The sequence below is a fragment of the Anomaloglossus baeobatrachus genome, chromosome 1, assembly GCF_048569485.1.
Source record: "Anomaloglossus baeobatrachus isolate aAnoBae1 chromosome 1, aAnoBae1.hap1, whole genome shotgun sequence".
In the NCBI taxonomy this organism is placed as follows: Eukaryota; Metazoa; Chordata; class Amphibia; order Anura; family Aromobatidae; genus Anomaloglossus; species Anomaloglossus baeobatrachus.
The window spans coordinates 686,556,018-686,575,583 of NC_134353.1; the positions used below are offsets into that span (position 1 = coordinate 686,556,018).

General features: G+C 42.7%; 1 protein-coding gene across 2 annotated transcripts in view; it reads right to left on the minus strand.

Annotated features, from left to right (window-relative positions):
• Nucleotides 1-19,566, minus strand: part of TTC28 (tetratricopeptide repeat domain 28) — a 672,774-nt gene that overhangs the window by 27,038 nt on the left and 626,170 nt on the right. For both annotated transcript variants that reach the window (XM_075320126.1, XM_075320118.1), the window contains exons 14-15: nt 19,297-19,476; nt 10,830-11,550 (exon numbers count right to left, since the gene is read on the minus strand). In XM_075320126.1, the coding sequence (XP_075176241.1) occupies nt 10,830-11,550; nt 19,297-19,476 (901 nt within the window). The remainder of the gene's footprint in view (nt 1-10,829; nt 11,551-19,296; nt 19,477-19,566) is intronic.

Below are 19,566 nucleotides of genomic sequence, written 5' to 3' on the forward strand. Positions count from 1 at the left end.
TTCACAATTTTTTCCCTTGGTTTCTCTTTGTCTAATGGCCAGTGTGAACATGGTCTCACAAGTACCATGTATACCATCTCATACTCCGGCTCACTTTTTTGTTTTTTGTTTTTATAAGGTCAAGAGTTGGCAGCTTTTGATCTTATTTTATTCCCGCTGCTCCCCTGAGTGTTAAGTTTTTTAGGTTACACAAAATCTATCATGCAGTTCCAGAGATATGGGGCTTTTTAATTGAGTGCTATTTGTCATGCTCTTTACTAAGTGGGCGTGGCTCACAGGGATATAATGAAGAAGAGCCTAGAGACACGCCCCAGAGAATGCTGTCAGCTGAGCTCTGCTCCCTTAGTAAAGGTCATAAAAATTAGTATTAAAAAAAAGGCCCATATCTCAAGAACCGTATGGCGGATTTAATAAAACATACAAAGCAATACTTTGGCAGCAATGGGAATAAAATAACAGCAAAAACTGGACCCTTCTTACCTACTGACAGGTCCTCTTTAAAGGGGTTGGATAATTTCTAATTATTTGCAGAAAGGTCCTTCAACATCCATTTATTCCACTTTCTAATATAATGTAATTACTAGACTAGCACCCTCACAGAATGGTACTCTGGAATATGGCTGATGATGGAGGCTATGGGATCACTTTTTCCACTTGTGACACTGCACATGTGCTAGTTTCTAACGCCATGTGCAGTGTTATTAGAAGCCCTTTTAAAAAAATTAAGCCAACCAGATGCTTCAGAGCTGAAATCAACATTCTTAACTTGCTTGTGGTCTGGTGATTTACCTTCAGAAAAGTGTAATGTTAACATTGAGCAACTCATTGCCTTAAGGGTGCTTTACACGAGACGAGCTATCGTGCGATGCATCGTCGGGGTCACGGTTTTCGTGACGCACAACCGGCATCGTTCACGACGTCGTCTCGTGTGACACCTCCGAGCGATGCAGTATCGCTCACAAATCGTGAGTTGTGTACTCGTCGCTCAGTTTAAAAAAATTGTTTAACTAAAATGGCGCCGGTTGTTCATCGTACCCGGGGTAGCACACATTGCTGCGTGTGAAACCCCGGGAACCATGAACACAGCTTATCTGCGTCTCGCGTCTCCCGGCGGCTATGCAGAAGGAAGGAGGTGGGCGGGATGTTTACGTCCGGCTCATCTCCACCCCTCCGCTTCTATTGGCCGGCGGCTGTTTGACGTCGCTGTGACGCCGAACGTACCTCCCCCTTTAGGAAGAGGATGTTCGCCACCCACAGCGAGGTCGCTCAGCAGGTAAGTCCGTGTGACAGAAGTTTCACGACTTTGTGTGACACGGGCAGCAATTTACCCGTGACGCACAAATGACGGGGGCGGGTACGATCGATCATGAATTCAAACAATCGGTCGTCTCGTGTAAAGCACTGCAAATATTTCAAAAGACTGACCCGCACATCCTACAAGTGTGTATAGGTGCCAGCTGAAAAAACCTAGCAAATACAAAATGGATACAGCCGCACACTAAATGCCATCAATGTATAAGTGAACTCTGGTACTACATTACTGCTATATGAAAAAATGAGATTTTTAGTTTATGAATTGGCCAATGCATGTAAGCCCGGACACCAAACGGCAAGGTAAATCTCAATATTCCGGGTCCCTAACTAAAATGCCACTATCTAGGTTAAAACCATCCATGTCTGGGCAGCTAGACTAAAAATCTAACTTGAAATGCCACTATCTGGACTAACCTACATGTCTGGGCAGCTAGGACTCCTGGTATAAGGATTGTGAACAAAGCCTGGTTTATAGGGCGGAGTGCTCAGTCAGCAAAAAACTCACTGCAAATATTTCAAAAGACTGACCCGCACATCCTACAAGTGTGTATAGGTGCCAGCTGAAAAAACCTAGCAAATACAAAATGGATACAGCCGCACACTAAATGCCATCAATGTATAAGTGAACTCTGGTACTGCATGACTGCTATATGAAAAAAAGAGATTTTTAGTTTATGAATTGGCCAATGCATGTAAGCCCGGAAACCAAACGGCAAGGTAAATCTCAATATTCAAGTTAGATTTTTAGTCTAGCTGCCCAGACATGGATGGTTTTAACCTAGATAGTGGCATTTTAGTTAGGGACCCGGAATATTGAGATTTACCTTGCCGTTTGGTTTCCGGGCTTACATGCATTGGCCAATTCATAAACTAAAAATCTCATTTTTTCATATTGCAGTAATGCAGTACGAGAGTTCACTTATACATTGATGGCATTTAGTCTCGTGTAAAGCAGGCATAAGGCCTGGCTCCTGAATCCTCCAGAGATAATAAGTGAAAAGCAGAACTGTGAATACAGCTCTGGAATATCATATAAAAGTTACAAATCAACATCAATAGATGAAAGAATGAGCTAAATAGGGTTAATTATCTTTTCTCTTAAGGGATAGTACACTTCTAAATAGTAGTGTTGACCTAGAGCATGACATATAAAACTGCTGACTGCCAAGGTCGAGGGAAAACTGCAGCTTTTTTCTCCTTGCACCCAGTACTAAAATACTTGCTGAAAACTGCGCATCTGCATTTATTGGCCACAAGTGGCGAATTCATTGTCTACAGTATAAATAATTAACATGGCCCCAAATGAAGCAATCCATTCCCTGCTCACTCCAGTAAAAGGCTAGATTACATTTATCTGTAATTATTACTGTTAATACACACAATAGCAAATCCACTCTGAGACCCTCATTTTCCCAATGTTGTGGGCTTTTCATTCAATTTCTTAACTTAATAAACAGGTTATACTAAAATATTGATTGCAACCTTTTCCTTGCTATTATGTTTCAGATAACATATGAGAGGCGATAAACAAGGATTTCCCCGCACTAAAGAATACTGATCAATAATTTAATTTGCTGAACTTTCCGGATTACTGTACGGAAGCAGATTGGTTACTGCCGCAGATGGAGGGCTGTAATAACACAGCTTGCACCATCTCACTCATGGTATAAAGCATCAGCACCCCAATGTGAGCACCGACAACGCCGTAATTCAATCAGCAATTACCTCCCTCAAAGTGATATTAGATTATTAAGTGAAACGGTCTAATTGCTTCCTATTAGGGACTGCAAATAAATCTTTTAGCTCTTTCAACTCTGATAATACGTGTTTAGGGACAAGGGACACATGGCACTGTATGTATTCTGGTCTCTGCTGCTCCCATCTTTAAAAGGGTTGTCCAGGTTTGAGAGCCAAAGTTACTCCACGTGCAGAGCGCATGCTGCCAGGATTCCCCGTATTACCGGATCAAACTAGCGGTCATATGACCTCATGTATGCTACTAGACACCTTCAGCTTCTCTCCATTCACTTCTGTTGAGAGAATACAGATGAGACAAGTTGGTATGTAACCGAAAGTATGCAAATCACCCCGGCAATACTGGGGAATCGTTACATTGTGTACTCTAGGCGCTACCACAATTCAGAAGTCTGCGGTCATACAGAGGGTTGTGAGCAAAAAAAAAAAAATCACAGGACCCTGGTAAAACTGCCATGTTTGTAGTTTATGCCTATCAGACCAGTGTCCTGCAAACCTCCTACCTGTCGGCATCCCCTGCCGTCTTCTCATTAATAGTCCTGGTCATCATTGAAGAACAATGCACATTGAAGGTCGTGCCAGGCCAACTAATCAGAAGAGGTGCCAGAGACAGCAGCATATTGGATGAAGTTTACAAGACTTTGGTGCTGGCCACGGACAAGCAACGTAGCTGCTGGTCAAAGGTCATGCGGATCTTTTTACTGAACTCTAGTTAAGCAAAACATCCGTTACTGCACGTACTGTGGAATATACATCTCTGGACGGTTGAGTTAAGCTGCGCGCCCACGATCAGGGTTCACAGTATTTTGGACATGGTATGTTTTTGCTGCTTCCAAAACGCCGCGTTGTACAGAACAAGCATAGTCGATGGGATTTCTAGAAATCCCGTGCCCACTGTGCTTGTTTTTCCAGCAGCGAAAACTGACCTGCGGTGCGTCTTTCTGAGCTGCAAGCATGTCAATTGTTTGCTGCAGATATACAAGTGTTTTCTACAGGGAGAACAGAAAGAGAAACCGCAGCAGCCCAAGCCAGGATCGTAGGCATGAGCAGATGCGTTCTCCTACAGAAGAGAATCGCAGCCCCGCAAGTCAGGACCCGCCATGTCCAGGATGCAGTGGGTCCTGATCGTGTATACATACCCTTAGGTTCTCAGTAGGAAAAACATTATTATTATTAATGCTTTGCTATTTTTTTGCAATTTAGCACATTTTACAAGAGTTTGAATATACCATCAATATTTGATTGGTGGGGGTCCGATTCATACAACCCTCACTAATCAGCATTATGATAAATGAGCAGCCATGGCCTAGACTGAGCTCCACTGCTAGGCCATTGCTGCTAAGTTTACTGACTTAAGACTAGCTGGGGTCTGAGCAGTACAGTTTGGGGTCTAAGTATTACCACTAAAGTTGGTGTGAAACAAATTACAGGACCAGGTGCATTGGCTCCCTCAGTAATCTGCGGCAGCTAGATGGGAGCCCTGAGAACTGCATCTTATCTGCAAGCATTTTCGGCTCTTATTTTGATTATACAGTGCTCCAGGCTGACTAATCAAAAAGGGAAAAGTGGATGCTGTCCCATACAGTGGCCAAAGATTACTGATGTGGCCGATGGACTGTGTCCTGTGAATCGATCTGTACCAACTTTAATCAACACCAGGGAGGCAATCAATCAGACTGATACAAGGGAGCAACTAAATACCTCAATTGTCCCTCTATTTATTTCAGATTATAATTATTGCAGTATACCAACCCTTAGGGGTACTTCACACACAGCGAGATCGCTACTGAGATCGCTGCTGAGTCACGTTTTTTGTGACCTCATTAGCGATCTCACTGTGTGTGACACTGAGCAGCGATCTGGCCCCTGCTGTGAGATCGCTGCTCGTTACACACAGTGCTAGTTCGTTTTTTTATTGTTGCTCTCCCGCTGATAAGCACACATCGCTGTGTGTGACAGCGAGAGAGCAACAATCCTGAATGTGAAGGGAGAAGGAGCCGGCGTCTGACAGCCTGCGGTAAGCTGTAACCAAGGTAAACATCGGGTAACCAAGGTGGTTACCCGATATTTACCTTCGTTACCAGCCTCAGCAGCTCTCACGCTGCCAGTGCCGGCTCCTGCTCCCTGCACACGCTAAGTTAAGCGGTGTGCGCTGGTAACTAAGGTAAACATCGGGTAACCATACCCGATGTTTACCTTAGTTATCAGTGTCCGCAGCTTCCAGACGCCGGCTCCATGCAAGCGCAGCGTTGCTTGCACGTCGCTGCTGGCTGGGGGCTGGTCACTGGTCGCTGGTGAGATCTGCCTGTTTGACAGCTCACCAGCGACCATGTAGCGACGCAGCAGCGATCCTGACCAGGTCAGATCGCTGGTCGGATCGCTGCTGCGTCGCTAAAGTGTGACGGTACCCTTAAAGGGAATCTGTCAGCAGGTTTTCACTGTATAATCTAAGGAAAGCATGAGTTAGGGCCTGAGACACTGATTTCAGGATGGGTCACTTATTAGGCTATGTGGTGTTGTTTCAATACAATGAGTGTTTTATCAGCAGGAGATTATCACTGCTGGACTAGGTGCACTCTAGTTTTACCCTACACCAAGCATTAATTAGCAGCTTACTGTCAATATACAATGTACATAGAGCACTGCTAATCAGTCAAGTGGGCGGGGTTAGCTTTCTGAGCTCCGCTACATGCTACTTGTTAAAACTCAAACTTTTAGACAATACATTTTAGATATATTTTTTGAGGGGTTTTTAGGAATTTAAAAAAGTTGGCCAAAACAAGTAAATATCACAAAAAGAGATCACCATTACTTATCCTATAGATCCTCCGATGTTCCAACAGCAATGCTTCAATGATCCCTACACGGAATATTGCATCCATCATTCATGTGACAAATACAGCCAATCTGCAGGTCTCAGAGGTTATGTTTCTATATAGACCCCTTTCTAAATAGACCCCAGAAGGTCTATGTAAATAAACCAACTGCCGGCAATAAATGCCCACCGATCGGTTTAAAAATCAACTAAAATACTGTTTACACAAACAATCTGTGCTAAATAATTAGCTCTGAGCAATCTGTGTACATAGGCTGCCATTGTTCTCAACAGTGGAAGTCCGATTTACACAGACTCATACTTTGTGAAAAATGAGGATCTTTAAATTTGCTTAAAAATCATTTCACCTGATGAGTAAGCATTTTGCTCGTTCATCGGCTGAGCGGCAGCCTGTTTACACCTCAAGATAATGGAGGGTTCCTATGAAAACTCGTTAACGATTCTCATTATTTATGCTATAAATGTACCTTGATGTTAGTTATCATCAATGTAGGACCGGAGGGGACCACTGAAATGGTGGCACTGAAGCAGCGGGCAATATGTCAGATAAGTAATGGTTCTTTTTTTTTTTTTTAATGCTACCTAGTCTTAAGCTGGGTTCACACTAAGCGACAGCGACAACGACGTCGCTCTTACGTCACCATTTTCGGTGACGTAACAGCGACCTTGTAAGTCGCTGTTATGATCGCTGCTTAGCTGTCAAACACAGCAGAAGCAGCGATCATAACGTCGCTGTGCTACATGTGCAGAGAGCAGTGAGCCGCGCTTAGCGCTGGCTCCTTGCTCTCCTAGGTACAGTACACATCGGGTTAATTAACCCGATGTGTGCTGCAGCTACATGTCACAGTGCAGAGAGCAGGGAGCCGCGCGCACTGCTTAGCGCTGGCTCCTTGCTCTCCTTGCTACAGTATACATCGGGTTAATTACCCGATATGTACTGCAGCCACATGTGCACAGAGCAGGAGCCGGCACTGGCAGCAAGGGCGGAGGCTGGTAACGAAGGTAAATATCGGGTAACCAGGGAAAGGTCTTCCCTTGGTTACCCGATGTTTACGCTGGTTACAGCTTACCGCAGCTGCCAGTGCCGGCTCCTGCTCGCTTCATTTCGTCGCTCTCTCGCTGTCACACACAGCGATGTGTGTGTCACAGCGGGAGAGTGACGACCAAAAAATGAAGCTGGACATTCAGCAACGACCGGCGACCTCACAGCAGGGGCCAGGTCGTTGCTGGATGTCACACACAGCGACAGCGACGGGACGTCGCTGCAACGTCACAGATAATGGTGACGTAGCAGCGACGTCGTTGTCGCTGTGTGTGACACCAGCTTTAAGCAATCTTTGTAAAAAAAAAAACACTCTAAAGGTTTTGTTCTAGGCTTCTGGTGTCAGATTGGCATTTATAAGACACATAAATAAATCAGATGGCATTTTCCAAAATGGCTATCGATGACAAAGTGTTACGAATGCATAAACTCACATATTAATAAGGGATAGCTGTTGTCCATAGGTTCTTAGCTGATAACATTACAAAGCTAAGTACATGCAGTCAGTTTGTTTTGCCTAATGACAAGGTTCCTGCCTTAAAGCACCACTCCAGTGGTGGTGGGGGGGGGGGGTTCAGCACTAGAGTGGTGCTTTAAGTGTAAGGTCCCTGACACCAGTCTTACTCTGGTCCCACAGTGCCATCTAATGATTGTAACTTCTGAATGCACCACTATGAGAGCCAGATCGAGGCTCTCATAGACTTATATTTAAAATTGACCTCCGGCGCTCTCCATGAAACACTGGAGCACCTGGAAGGTCACAAACTGCAGAAGACCGGCCGCAGTGCGAGGATAGAATTTGAAGATGGTGGTAGCTAGTTATAAAACTAGGGTCAGGAAACTTAGATTTAAAGCACCATTCCAGTGGTAAAATAAAAAATGCTGATGTGGTGCTTCAACGCAGTCTTGTACAGTACACTGTCAATCTGATACATTATTAATAGGGATGATCGAATACCGCAAATATTTGGCTTTCGCGAATATTTGCCTAATAGGCATTTCTCATCTGTATTCACCAAGGAACTGACTGTACCAGGGATCATTCAACAAGTGAAAAATCAAAGTCCACCACCCGATATAATTAATTTAACACAAGATGAAGTACGCCTACGTCTGAGTAAATTAAACATTGACAAATCCCCAGGGCCAGATGGCAATCCCCAGGGCCAGATGGCATTCATCCACGAATATTGAGGGAATTGAGCTCCGTAATCGACAGACCGCTGTATCTCATCTTTTTAGACTCACTTGTAACAGGGTTGGTGCCTCAGGATTGGAGGATTGCTGATGTGGTACCGATATTTAAGAAAGGTAAGAGGGTAGATCCAGGCAACTACCGTCCAGTAAGCCTGACATCAGTAGTATGCAAAGTTTTTGAGGGCATTTTAAGGGATGACATGCAAAACTATATTGCAGAAAATAATATGATAACTGACAAACAGCATGGATTCATGAAAGATAAGTCGTGTCTAACCAACCTGTTGGGGTTCTATGAGGGGGTAAGTTCAAACCTGGATATTGGTAATGCAGCTGATGTGATTTATTTGGACTTTGCAAAGGCATTTGATACTGTACCACATAATAGCCTTATACTAAAGCTCCAGAAGCAAGGACTAGGGGACACAATATGCAACTGGGTAAGGAATTGGCTAAAAGATAGGAAACAAAGAGTAGTCATAAATGGTACATTCTCTAAATGGGCTATAGTCAGCAGTGGGGTGCCGCAGGGATCTGTGCTTGGACCGATTCTTTTTACTCTCTTTATTAATGACCTTGTGGATGGGATTGATAGTACAGTGTCAGTCTTTGCCGATGACACCAAACTATGTAGGATATTAAAAACTGACCTGGATAGTACAATATTACAAAAAGATCTGGATAAGATGTCAGAATGGGCAGATACTTGGCAAATGAGATTTAATGTTGATAAATGTAAAGTAATGCACCTAGGACGGAGTAATCCTATAGCTGCGTATACATTAAATGGAAGTAAACTCGGGACTACAGAACAGGAGAAGGACTTGGGTATTCTCATTACAAATAAGCTGAGCAGCAGCACTCAATGTCAAGCAGCAGCTGCTAAAGCAAACAAGATTTTAGGGTGTATAAAAAGAGAGATTAGATCCCGTGATCCCAACGTATTGTTACCCCTCTATAAATCACTTGTAAGGCCACATCTGGAATACGGGATCCAGTTTTGGGCTCCACATTTTAAAAAGGACATTCAGAAGTTAGAGTCAGTTCAAAAGCGGGCAACTAGACTATTACAAGGAATGGAAGGCCTCCCATATGATGACAGGTTGAAAAAGTTAGATATGTTTAGCTTAGAAAAAAGACGTCTCAGAGGAGATCTCATTTATATGTATAAATACATGTGTGGTCAATATAAAGGACTGGCACATGACTTATTTCTTCCAAAGACAGTACTAAGGACCAGGGGGCACTCACTGCGAGTGGAAGAAAAGCGATTCCAACAGCTAAATAGGAAAGGGTTCTTTACAGTTAGAGCGGTCAGACTGTGGAATACACTACCACAAGAGGTAGTAATGGCAGATACTATAACAGCTTTCAAAAAGGGCTGGATGATTTCCTCAGTACACACAACATTGTTGGTTATAAATGACTTAGTGACTAAATGTAGAACTGGTGGAGGAAGGTTGAACTAGATGGACCTAGGTCTTTTTTCAACCTTAGTAACTATGTAACTATGTAACTATGTAACTATGTAACTATGTAGGTTGCCGCTATTCGATTATTCGCGAATATTCGATGCGAAATGTAAGTCTATGAGAAACCCGAATAACAACTATTTGGAACTATTCGGGGTTCCCATATTCTTACATTGTGCATCGAATATTCGCATAGCGGGGACCTATTCGTCGGATATTCGCGAAGCCGAATATTTGAGGTATTCGATCATCCCTAATTATTATCATCCGATCACAAATGCTGTATTTTTTATACATATATATATATATATATATATATATATATATATATATATATATATATTTTTTTTTTTATTTTTTAACTGCTTTTTACACATAAATGGACATGCATTGATACAAAAAATATTCTGTAAAGGGGGTTATCAAATTCTTTACAACTGATGGCTTTAGAATGTGCCATTTATAGGAGATTGGTGTCAGTTAAGCCTGCCATACACATTAATTGGTTGTCGGCTGAACAATGGTTAGTTTTGATGGCAGCCATCTTGGCCATCTCTCCCATACAGAGAGGCGCACATTTGGCCGAATGATGCTGTATTCTGTTGTCAATTTATCTGCAGGAGAACTAAAGTATCGCTATCTAAAATCGGACATTCCGGATTGATATCTCCCTGGATAATAAATTTGTAGGAACAAGTACCGTAGGCTCCTAGTACCCTATTGATTACCTGTTGGAAGCTGCTCTGTTTCTTTTTCATTGTTTAGACTGTGCCATCCAGTACAATGCCAAGCATTTAGTAGCTGCTGTGCTTGGTATTGCAGCACAGTTATATTCACTTTAATGTGATTAAGCAGTAATACCAGGAAATAAATGTATGGACTTTCAATGATCAAATATTAATGGTCCTTCCAACCATTCATTTTAAAGAACTGGAAAGCCCCCTTAGGTAGTTTTGGGCGTTAAGAAAATTACTGATCAAAATCAAGCAAAGTTTTCCTTGAGTGACTCTAATGACTTGTTAGATTATTATCAGATTTTGTTGCAGATAGTGAACTGTTAAAGTTCCCACAGCAACACTCAGAAAAAGTGATGACAGTTGAAGATATACTGCAAATGTAATGTCAAGTAGTGAGGCGCAGTTACGAATGACATGGATAGCAGCTGCAACCACTAAAAATGATGTACAGTGTAGACACAAAGTAATTATCATACCTGCCCAGTTTGATGGATGTGAGTATTGCTTACTGCTCTGCACTGTTTTCATTGCCTCCGAGAGGGAAGCGCTCGCTTTCATTCCATTCAAAAGTGACGAGTAAAAAGCATGAACAAACATTTTGGAAGCTGCGACCGGCACAGGCCAGAGAGATACAAGGACACATTGGGTCCCAGCAGCCAGGAAGGCTCGTGTTAAGCCAATAACTCCATCTGCCGTAACTTTGTTGCTGGATTCCTGGTAAGATCCAAGAATTACTAATTTAACAGGAAGCCGAAGATCCAAGACATCTGCCGCTGTCAAGAGGAATTCTTGGAGAGGCGGACAGTCTGATATGCTCTCTACATCACTGGCATCGTCCTGCATTTGTAATGTCTCTGGAATAGTATAGGTGTTGCCAAAGGTGCTTTTATTTGTTCCAGAGCTGTTCTCACTATTGGGAGTTAGTATTAGTGCCGCCAGTTTCCATGAGATGTGGGTAGCAAAGTGAACACATTCAGCTTGTGTCAGCGCACTCATCACTTTGTCTTTTGTAGCTAAACTGCCAACAAGAGGTTGACATCCCAACAATTCAGCCACCATGTAGGCTTCTTCTTCTGCTGAAGGCATTGGACCCCACAGCCATCGATCCATCACAGACGGGGGAAGTTTAGGGTTTCCTATGACAGCTGCCATTGAGGTAGAACTTGAGTATATCGGAGCATTCTTTCGCAAGTGAGACTGCAAAAGAAATATACAAAGACAGTCAAAAACACATAAAAAGCAGCTGAAGCAAAGCAACGAGCCTTTTCCCTTCTCAAATACTATTTTTGGGCCTTTCTACCTTAGTTCAGATTTCTACCAGCCATATCAGCCAAGAAAGAAGCACAGAAAACGTGTATATTACCAGAGGGAAGGTTTCTTTCAGGATGGCTTCACACTTGCAGTTTTTTGTTCCATACGTGGAAAAGCATAGAGTACAGACAGATACTAACTATTTGTATCACCCCAAATTTTTGACTCAAAGGCCATCTACCACAGCGAACATCAACATTAACAAATATAGATTGAAAGAGTAATTTATAATGTTGTCCCCTTTCTCAACAATATATTATTAAACCCATCATGTCTGTGTATTGTTTGATCACAGGCCTATATTACCTCAGTCTTTAATATGCAGCTTAGGCTAGGTTCATCATTGCACTTGTACAGATGTAGGATGTATGTGATGGATATATAAATCAAAAACGCATCCAAGTATGTGCCATATGCATGTCTAAATTTTGACGTACGGTGGCATGTAAAAGTTTAGGCACCCTGGTCAAAATTACTGTTATTGTGAACAGTTTAAGCAAGTTGAAGATTAAATGATATCTAATAATCAAAAAGTAAAATATGACACATTTCCTTTGTATTTTAGACAAAAAAATGTTTTTCATCTTTTACATTTGAAAAATTACAAAATGTAAAATGGGATGATGCAATAGTTTGGGCACCCTTGGAAATTTGTGTGCTCAGATAGCTTTGACCAAGGTTTCAGACTTTAATTAGCCTTTTAGGATTATGGCTTGTTCACTATCATCGTTAGTAAAGGCCAGATGATGCAAATTTTACAGCTTTATAAAAACCTAGCCTCCTGTAACCGTGTGCCAAAAAACAGCAGCCATATGTTCTTCTAAGCAGATGGCTAGCACTCTGAAAATGGTGGAGGCCCACAAAGCAGGAGAAGGCTATAAGAAGATAGCAAAGCACTTTCAAGTTGCCCTTTCCTCAGTTCGAAATGTATTTAAGGAATGTCAGTTATCAGGCACAATGGAGGTCAAGATGAGGTATCCCCCGCTTGACTATAAAAGACCTTTAGGAATATTTAGCAGACTGTGGAGTTACAGTACATTGTTCTACTGTTCAGAGACACCTGTACAAATATGGCCTTCATGGAAGACACATCAAAATAAAACCTCTCCTGTGTCATCATCATAACATTCAGCTTCAGATGTGTGCAAAAGAACATCTAAACAAGCTGGACGCATTTCGAAACGTCCTGTTGACCGATGAGGTTAAAATAGAACTCTTTGGCCACAATGATCAAAGGAATGTGTGGGCAAAAACAGGCACAGAATTTCAGGAAAAGAATATATTGCCAACCATTAAGCATGGGGGTGGAACAATCAAGCTTTGGGGTTGTGGTGCAGCCAATGGCATGGGAAACATTTCATGGGTAGAGGGAATAATGTATTTAATGAAATTTCAACAAATTCTTGATACAAACATAACATTATTTGTAAAAAAGTTAAATAGAGGATGGCTTCTACAAATGGATAATGATCCTAAACACACATCAAAATCCATAATAGACTATCTCAAAAGGTGTAATCTGAAGGTTTAACAATGGCCTCACAGTCACATGATCTGAACATCATTGAAAATTTGTGGCTAGACCTCAAAAGAGCAGTGCATGCAAGACACCCCAGGAATCTCACAGATCTGGAAGAATTTACCAAGGAAGAATGAATGAAAATCCCTCAAACAGGAATTGAAAGACTCTTGGATGCTACAAAAAGTGTTTACAAGCTGTGAAACTTGCCAAAGAGGGCGCTACTATGTACTAACCATGCAGGGTGCCCAAACCTTTACATACGCATATTTTCCTTTTTTGTTCATATAAAAATGTAAAAGATGAAAATATTTTTTTCCTAAAATACAAAGGAAATGTGTCTTCTTTAACTTTATGATCAATTAACCCCATTACGACCGCGTTACGTTTTAAAACGGCACTAAAAAAGGGTACTTATTCCTTTCTGCCGTTTTAAAACGGCGGTCGGAAAAAAGGGTCTAGCGCCCCCCAGAGTCAGAAAATTTCCGGGGTCTCAGCTGCCGGGGGTAGCTGAGACCCTGGAGATCATGATTCGGGCCGGTTTTTCCGGTCCCCGCTCACCTGATGACCGGTATACACCGTATACCGATCATCAAGTTATAGTAAATGACCGCGCCGGTAAAAAATCATTTATCTCCCATCTGGCATGATCAAACATGCCAGATGGGAGATAAATCTTTTTCCCGGTTCCCTCCGGTCCCCTCGGTATCCCCAAAGTGCCCCCCCCGACCCCCAACCCCCTCCCGAAAATCCAAGATGGCCGCGCGCATCGGAGAGCACAGCAGCGCGCCGGCCGCATTTACAGTGTTCCTATGGTTTCTGTCGTATGTGCCATAACACATACGACAGAAACCTGCTCCCTAGGCCCTGCCGGGTCCCCCCCTACCCCCCCCCCTGGTGTCCCCCCCTACCCCCCCCCCTGGTGTCCCCCGGTGTCATACATACCGGAGCGCTGATCCCCCGCGGCCCCCTCCTCCTTCTCTGCAGACTCCGGTCACATGTGCCGAGCAGATGACAGCTTCCTGTGTTCAGAGACGCTGGCTGCTGCTCAGCACTGTGCAGCTGTGACCCGGGGAGGGTGGGTGCAGCTTTTTGCACCCACTCTCCTCAAATGGAGGGTCTGCCCTCCTAGAAAATGGGGGATACGTTCCCTGAACGTGTCCCCCATATTCTAGAAGGTCCAGAGGCGACGTGGGACGTCCAAATGGATTATAGTGGATTTTTTTTTTTCTTTTCAATAAATTGGTCAATCAGGGAATGTTTTGGGGAGTGTTTTTTCAAATAAATTTTTTTTTGTTGTCAATTTTTTTTCTTATTACTGTCAATTAGTTATGTCGGGTATCTGATAGACGCCGTGACATAACTAATTGCTGGGCTTGATGCCAGGTGACATTACACACCTGGTATCAACCCCATTCATTACCCCGTTAGCCAACGCACCAGGGCGCGGGATGAGCTGGGGCGAAGCGCCAGAATTGGCGCATCTAATGGATGCGCCACTTCTGGGGCGGCTGCGGCCTGCTATTTTTAGGCTGGGAAGAGTCCAATAACCATGGCTCTTCCCATCCTGAAAATACCAGACCCCAGCTGTCAGCTTCACCTTGGCTGGTGATCTAATTTGGGGGGACCCCACGTTTGTTTGTTTTTTTTAATTATTTATTTATAAATAATTAAAAAAAAAAAAACAGCTTGGGGAGCCCTCCAAATTGATCACCAGACAAGATGAAGCTGTCAGCTGTGGTTTGCAGGCTACAGCTGTCTGCTTTACCCTAGCTGGCTATCAAAAATAGGGGGGACCCCACGTCATTTATTTTAATTTTTTTTTTTTTTTTTGGGCTAAATACAAGGCTAGGCATCCTTTAGTGTCACATGAAAGGCACTAAAGGGCGCCAGCTTAGAATATGCAGGGGGTGGGACGTTATATATGTTTGACATCTATCCATTCATCCACTGTAGCATTTTACGCTGTGTGCCCACAATCAGGGTTTGCAGCGTTTTGGGCGCAGAGTGTTTTCCCTGCGTCCATAACGCTGCGTTGTGCAGTAGAAGCACAGTGGAAGGATTTTTAGAAATCCCGTGCCCACTGTGTTTCTTTTCTCCGCAGCATAAACCGACCTGTGGCGCAGCTTCCCGAGCCTCAGCATGTCAATTTATGCTGCGGAGATGAGTGTTCTTTGCAGGTAGAATAAAACTAAAGTCCACAGCAGCCTGAACCCAAATCGTGGGCATGGGCAGCTGCGTTCTCCCGTGGACAACACTCACATCTCTGCAGGAAGGCTGACACTGTGTACTAGACGCCGTGTCGCTGGATCATGGCCACATAGCCTAAAGGCTACTTTACACGCTGCGATATCGGTCCCGATATCGCTAGTGTGGGTACCCGCCCCCATCTGTTGTGCGACACGGGCAAATCGCTGCCCGTGCCGCACAACATCGCGCAGACGCATCACACATACTTACCTGCCCGGCGACGTCGCTGTGACCGGCGAACCGCCTCCTTTCTAAGGGGGCGGTCCGTGTGGCGTCACAGTGACGTCACTGAGCGGCCGCCCAATAGAAGCGGAGGGGCGGAGATGAGTGGCCGGAACATCCCGCCCACCTTCTTCCTTCCTCATAGCGGCCGGGAGGCAGGTAAGGAGAGGTTCCTCGTTCCTGCGGCGTCACACATAGCGATGTGTGCTGCCGCAGGAGCGACGAACTACATCGTTACTGCTGCAGTAACGATAATCGAGAATGGACCCCCATGTCACCGATGAGCGATTTTGCACGTTTTTGCAACGATGCAAAATCGCTCATCGGTGTCACACGCAGCAACATCGCTAATGCGGCCGGATGTGCGTCACCAATTCCGTGACCCTAACGACTCCGCATTAGCGATGTCGCAGCGTGTAAAGCCCCCTTAACAGTGAGAAATTTGTTGCTACAGCAACATTTTTGTGAAGTACCTGTGGATTCAAAATGCTTACTATACTCCTGAATAAAATCCTTGAGGGGTCCAGTTTCCAAAATGAGGTCACTTGTGGGGGGTTTCTGATGTATAGGTACCCAAGGGGCCCTGCTAATGTGACATGGTGCGCGCAATTTACTTCAACTTTTCCAAAATTCAAATGGTGCTCCTTCCATTCCAAGCCCTCCCATTTATCCAAACAAAGGTTTTTGGCCACATGTGGGGTATCCCTGCGCTCACAAGAAATTAGATAACAACCTGTGGGGTACACGTTTTGTTGTTGCCTCTTGAAAAAGTGAAAAATGTGTCGCTAAATCAACATTTTTGTGAAAAAAATGAAAATTTCAATATGGCAACCTAAGCTTATCAAATTCTGTGAAGTATTCGTGGATTCAAAATGCTCAATATACACCTAGATTAAAGCCTTGAGGGGTCTTATTTCCAGAATGGGGTCACTTGTGGGGGACCTCCACTGCTTAGGCATCTCAGGGGCTCTCCTAATGCAACATGGCGTCCGCTATTGATTCCAGCCAATTTTGCAGTCAAACTGCACTCCTTCTCTTCTGAGCCCTGTAGTGTGCCCAAACAGTTGATTTCCACCACATACAAGATATCAACAAACTCAGGAGAAATTGCGCAATAAATTTCATGGTGATTTATTTCCTGTTACCCTTGTGAAAAAAAAAGCTACCTGGTTGAAGTAACAATTTTGTGGTAAAATTTTATTTTTTTATTTTCATGGCTCAACGTTATAAACTTCTGTAAAGCACCTGGAGGTTCAGGGTACTCACCAAACATCAAGATAAATTCCTTGAGGGGCCTAGTTTCCAATATGGGGTCACTTGTGGTGTTTTTTTGCTGTTTACGTACCTTAGGGGTCCTCCAAATGCGACATGGTGCCTGCAATCTTTTTCAGCCAAATTTCCTTTCCAAAATTCAAATATTGCTCCTTCCGTTCCAAGCCCTCCCATTTCTCCAAACAAAGGTTTCAGACCACAAGTGAGGTATCACCGCGCTCATAAAAAAGTGGGTAACAAACGTTGGGGTCAAATTTTTGGAATTACCTCTTGAAAAAGTGAAAAAATTGATGCTAAAGCAACATTTTTGAGAAAAAAATGAAAATTTTCAATGTGACAACGTAACGTTATCAAAATCTGTGAAGTACTTGTGGATCCAAAATGCTCACTATACCCCTAGATAGAAGCCTTAAGGGGTCTAGTTTCCAAAATGGTGTCACTTGTGAGGGGTTTCTGCTGTTTAGGTACCTTAGCGGACATGTAAATGCAACATGGTGCCCGCAATCTATTTCAGCCAAATTTGCTTTCCAAAATTCAAATATTGCTCCTTCTGTTCCGAGCCCTCCCATTTGTCCAAACAAAGGTTTCTGACCACATGTGGGGTATTGGCGCGTTCATAAGAAAGTGGGTAACAAGTTTTGGGGTTCATTTTGTTGTGTTATTTCTTCTAAAAGTGAATAAATTTGGGGTAGAGCAACATTTTAGGTAAAATTTTATTTTTTGCTTTTTTTCATTCCACTTTGCTTTAGTTCCTGTGAAGCACCTGAAGGGTTAATAAACTTCTTGGATGTGGTTTTGAGTACTTTGAGGGGTGCTGTTTTGAGAATGGTGTCACTTTTAGGTATTTTCTGTCACTTAGGCCTCTCAAAGTCACTTCAAATGTGATGTGGTCCCTAAAAAAATGGTTTTGTGAATTTTGTTGAAAAAATGGGAAATTGCAGATGAACTTTGACCCCTTCTAACTTCCTAACCCCAAAACATTTTGTTTCAGAAATTGCGCTAATGTAAAGTAGACATGTGGGAAATGTTATTTATTAACTGTTTTGTCTGACATAACTCTCTGGGTTAAGGGCATAAAAATTAAAAGTTTGAAAATTGCAAAATTTTCAAAATTTTCATCAAATTTCCGATTTTTTCACAAATAAAAGCAAAAAATATCGTTCTAAATTTATAACTATCATGAAGTACAATATGTCACGAAAAAACAATGTCAGAATCACCGGGATCCGTTGAAGCGTTCCAGAGTTATGACCTCATAAAGTGACACTGGTCAGAATTGCAAAAAATGGCCTGGGCATTAAGGACAAAACTGGCTTCGTCCTTAAGGGGTTAATCTTCAACTTGCCTAACTGTTCACAATAACAGTACTGTTGACTAGGGGTGCACAAACTTTTACATGCCATTGTATGTGTTGAACATATCTAATATGTCAATCTATGTCTCAAAACCTTTGTGAAAATATAAACTTATTTTTATTATTCTTTTCACAACTACTTTTACTGGTGAAACCAGGAAACTGTATTAGACATATTGAAACTACCACAAGATGTTTCAATATGTTTCCCATTGAGAATAATGAAGAAAAAAACATATATACCTTTGTACTATTTTTTGTGAACAAAAAGATTTTCTTAATTATGCTTTTTATTGTACATCCCATATAAACGTAATACAACTTCAACTGAACAATGTGTGAGCATTAACACCAAATGTAACACATCTCAGACCTTGTAACACTAATGAGTCACATGACACTGGGGAGGGGAAATGGCTAATTGGGCACAATTTGGCCATTTTCACTTAGGGGTGTACTCACTTTTGTGCCAGTAGGTTAGACATTAATGGCTGTGTGTTGGGTTATTTAGAAGACAAACTAAATTTACAAAGTTATACAAGCTGGACACTGAATACTTTACATTGTATCAAAGTGTCATATCTTCAGTGTTGTCCCATTAAAAGAAATCATAAAACAAAATTTACAAAAATATCCCTTTTGTGATATACTGTACGCCTAAACACAATTTTTTTTGCAATTCAGCTATACACTCCTAGTGGTGTGCCCTGTACAAATGTGAACTTAGCCTTATCCTCACATCATATCTTGCTGATTTCACATGTCTTGGAGTAATTTAATTGAAGGAGACGGGTTACTGCCTCCATCATAATAAGAACATCTGCTGCAGTAAAAATGATGATTGATACACTGGGTAGAAGACAGGGAGAAAGAGGTCCGATATACCGTACTAAAATTCACCAACAATACCGGAATCTAGTTGCCATTTCTGGTTCCATTCATGGACAGAAAGAAAGTATTAATCATGGATCAGAAACTTATTGTGAGCTGAGGAAGAAATATTCTTTACCCTTACCTTCGAATTAATGTTCAGCGATCGGATTGAGGGAACAGCAATCAGACTGAAGCGCTCATAAAGATACTCATTTGATGAGCTCCCTTTTAAGAGAGCAAATGGAATAAGGTACAGTTCTCCCTCTAACACTAGCACCAGCTGTCGGTGTCTCCCCACAGGTCCGCTGGAATGCATGAGTCCCTGCAGAGATGAAATATAAAACATCCTATTACTCCAGCAGATGCTCCGTCGTGTAATCACACTTTTTTAGGAGAAGTTTCGTTTCTATCA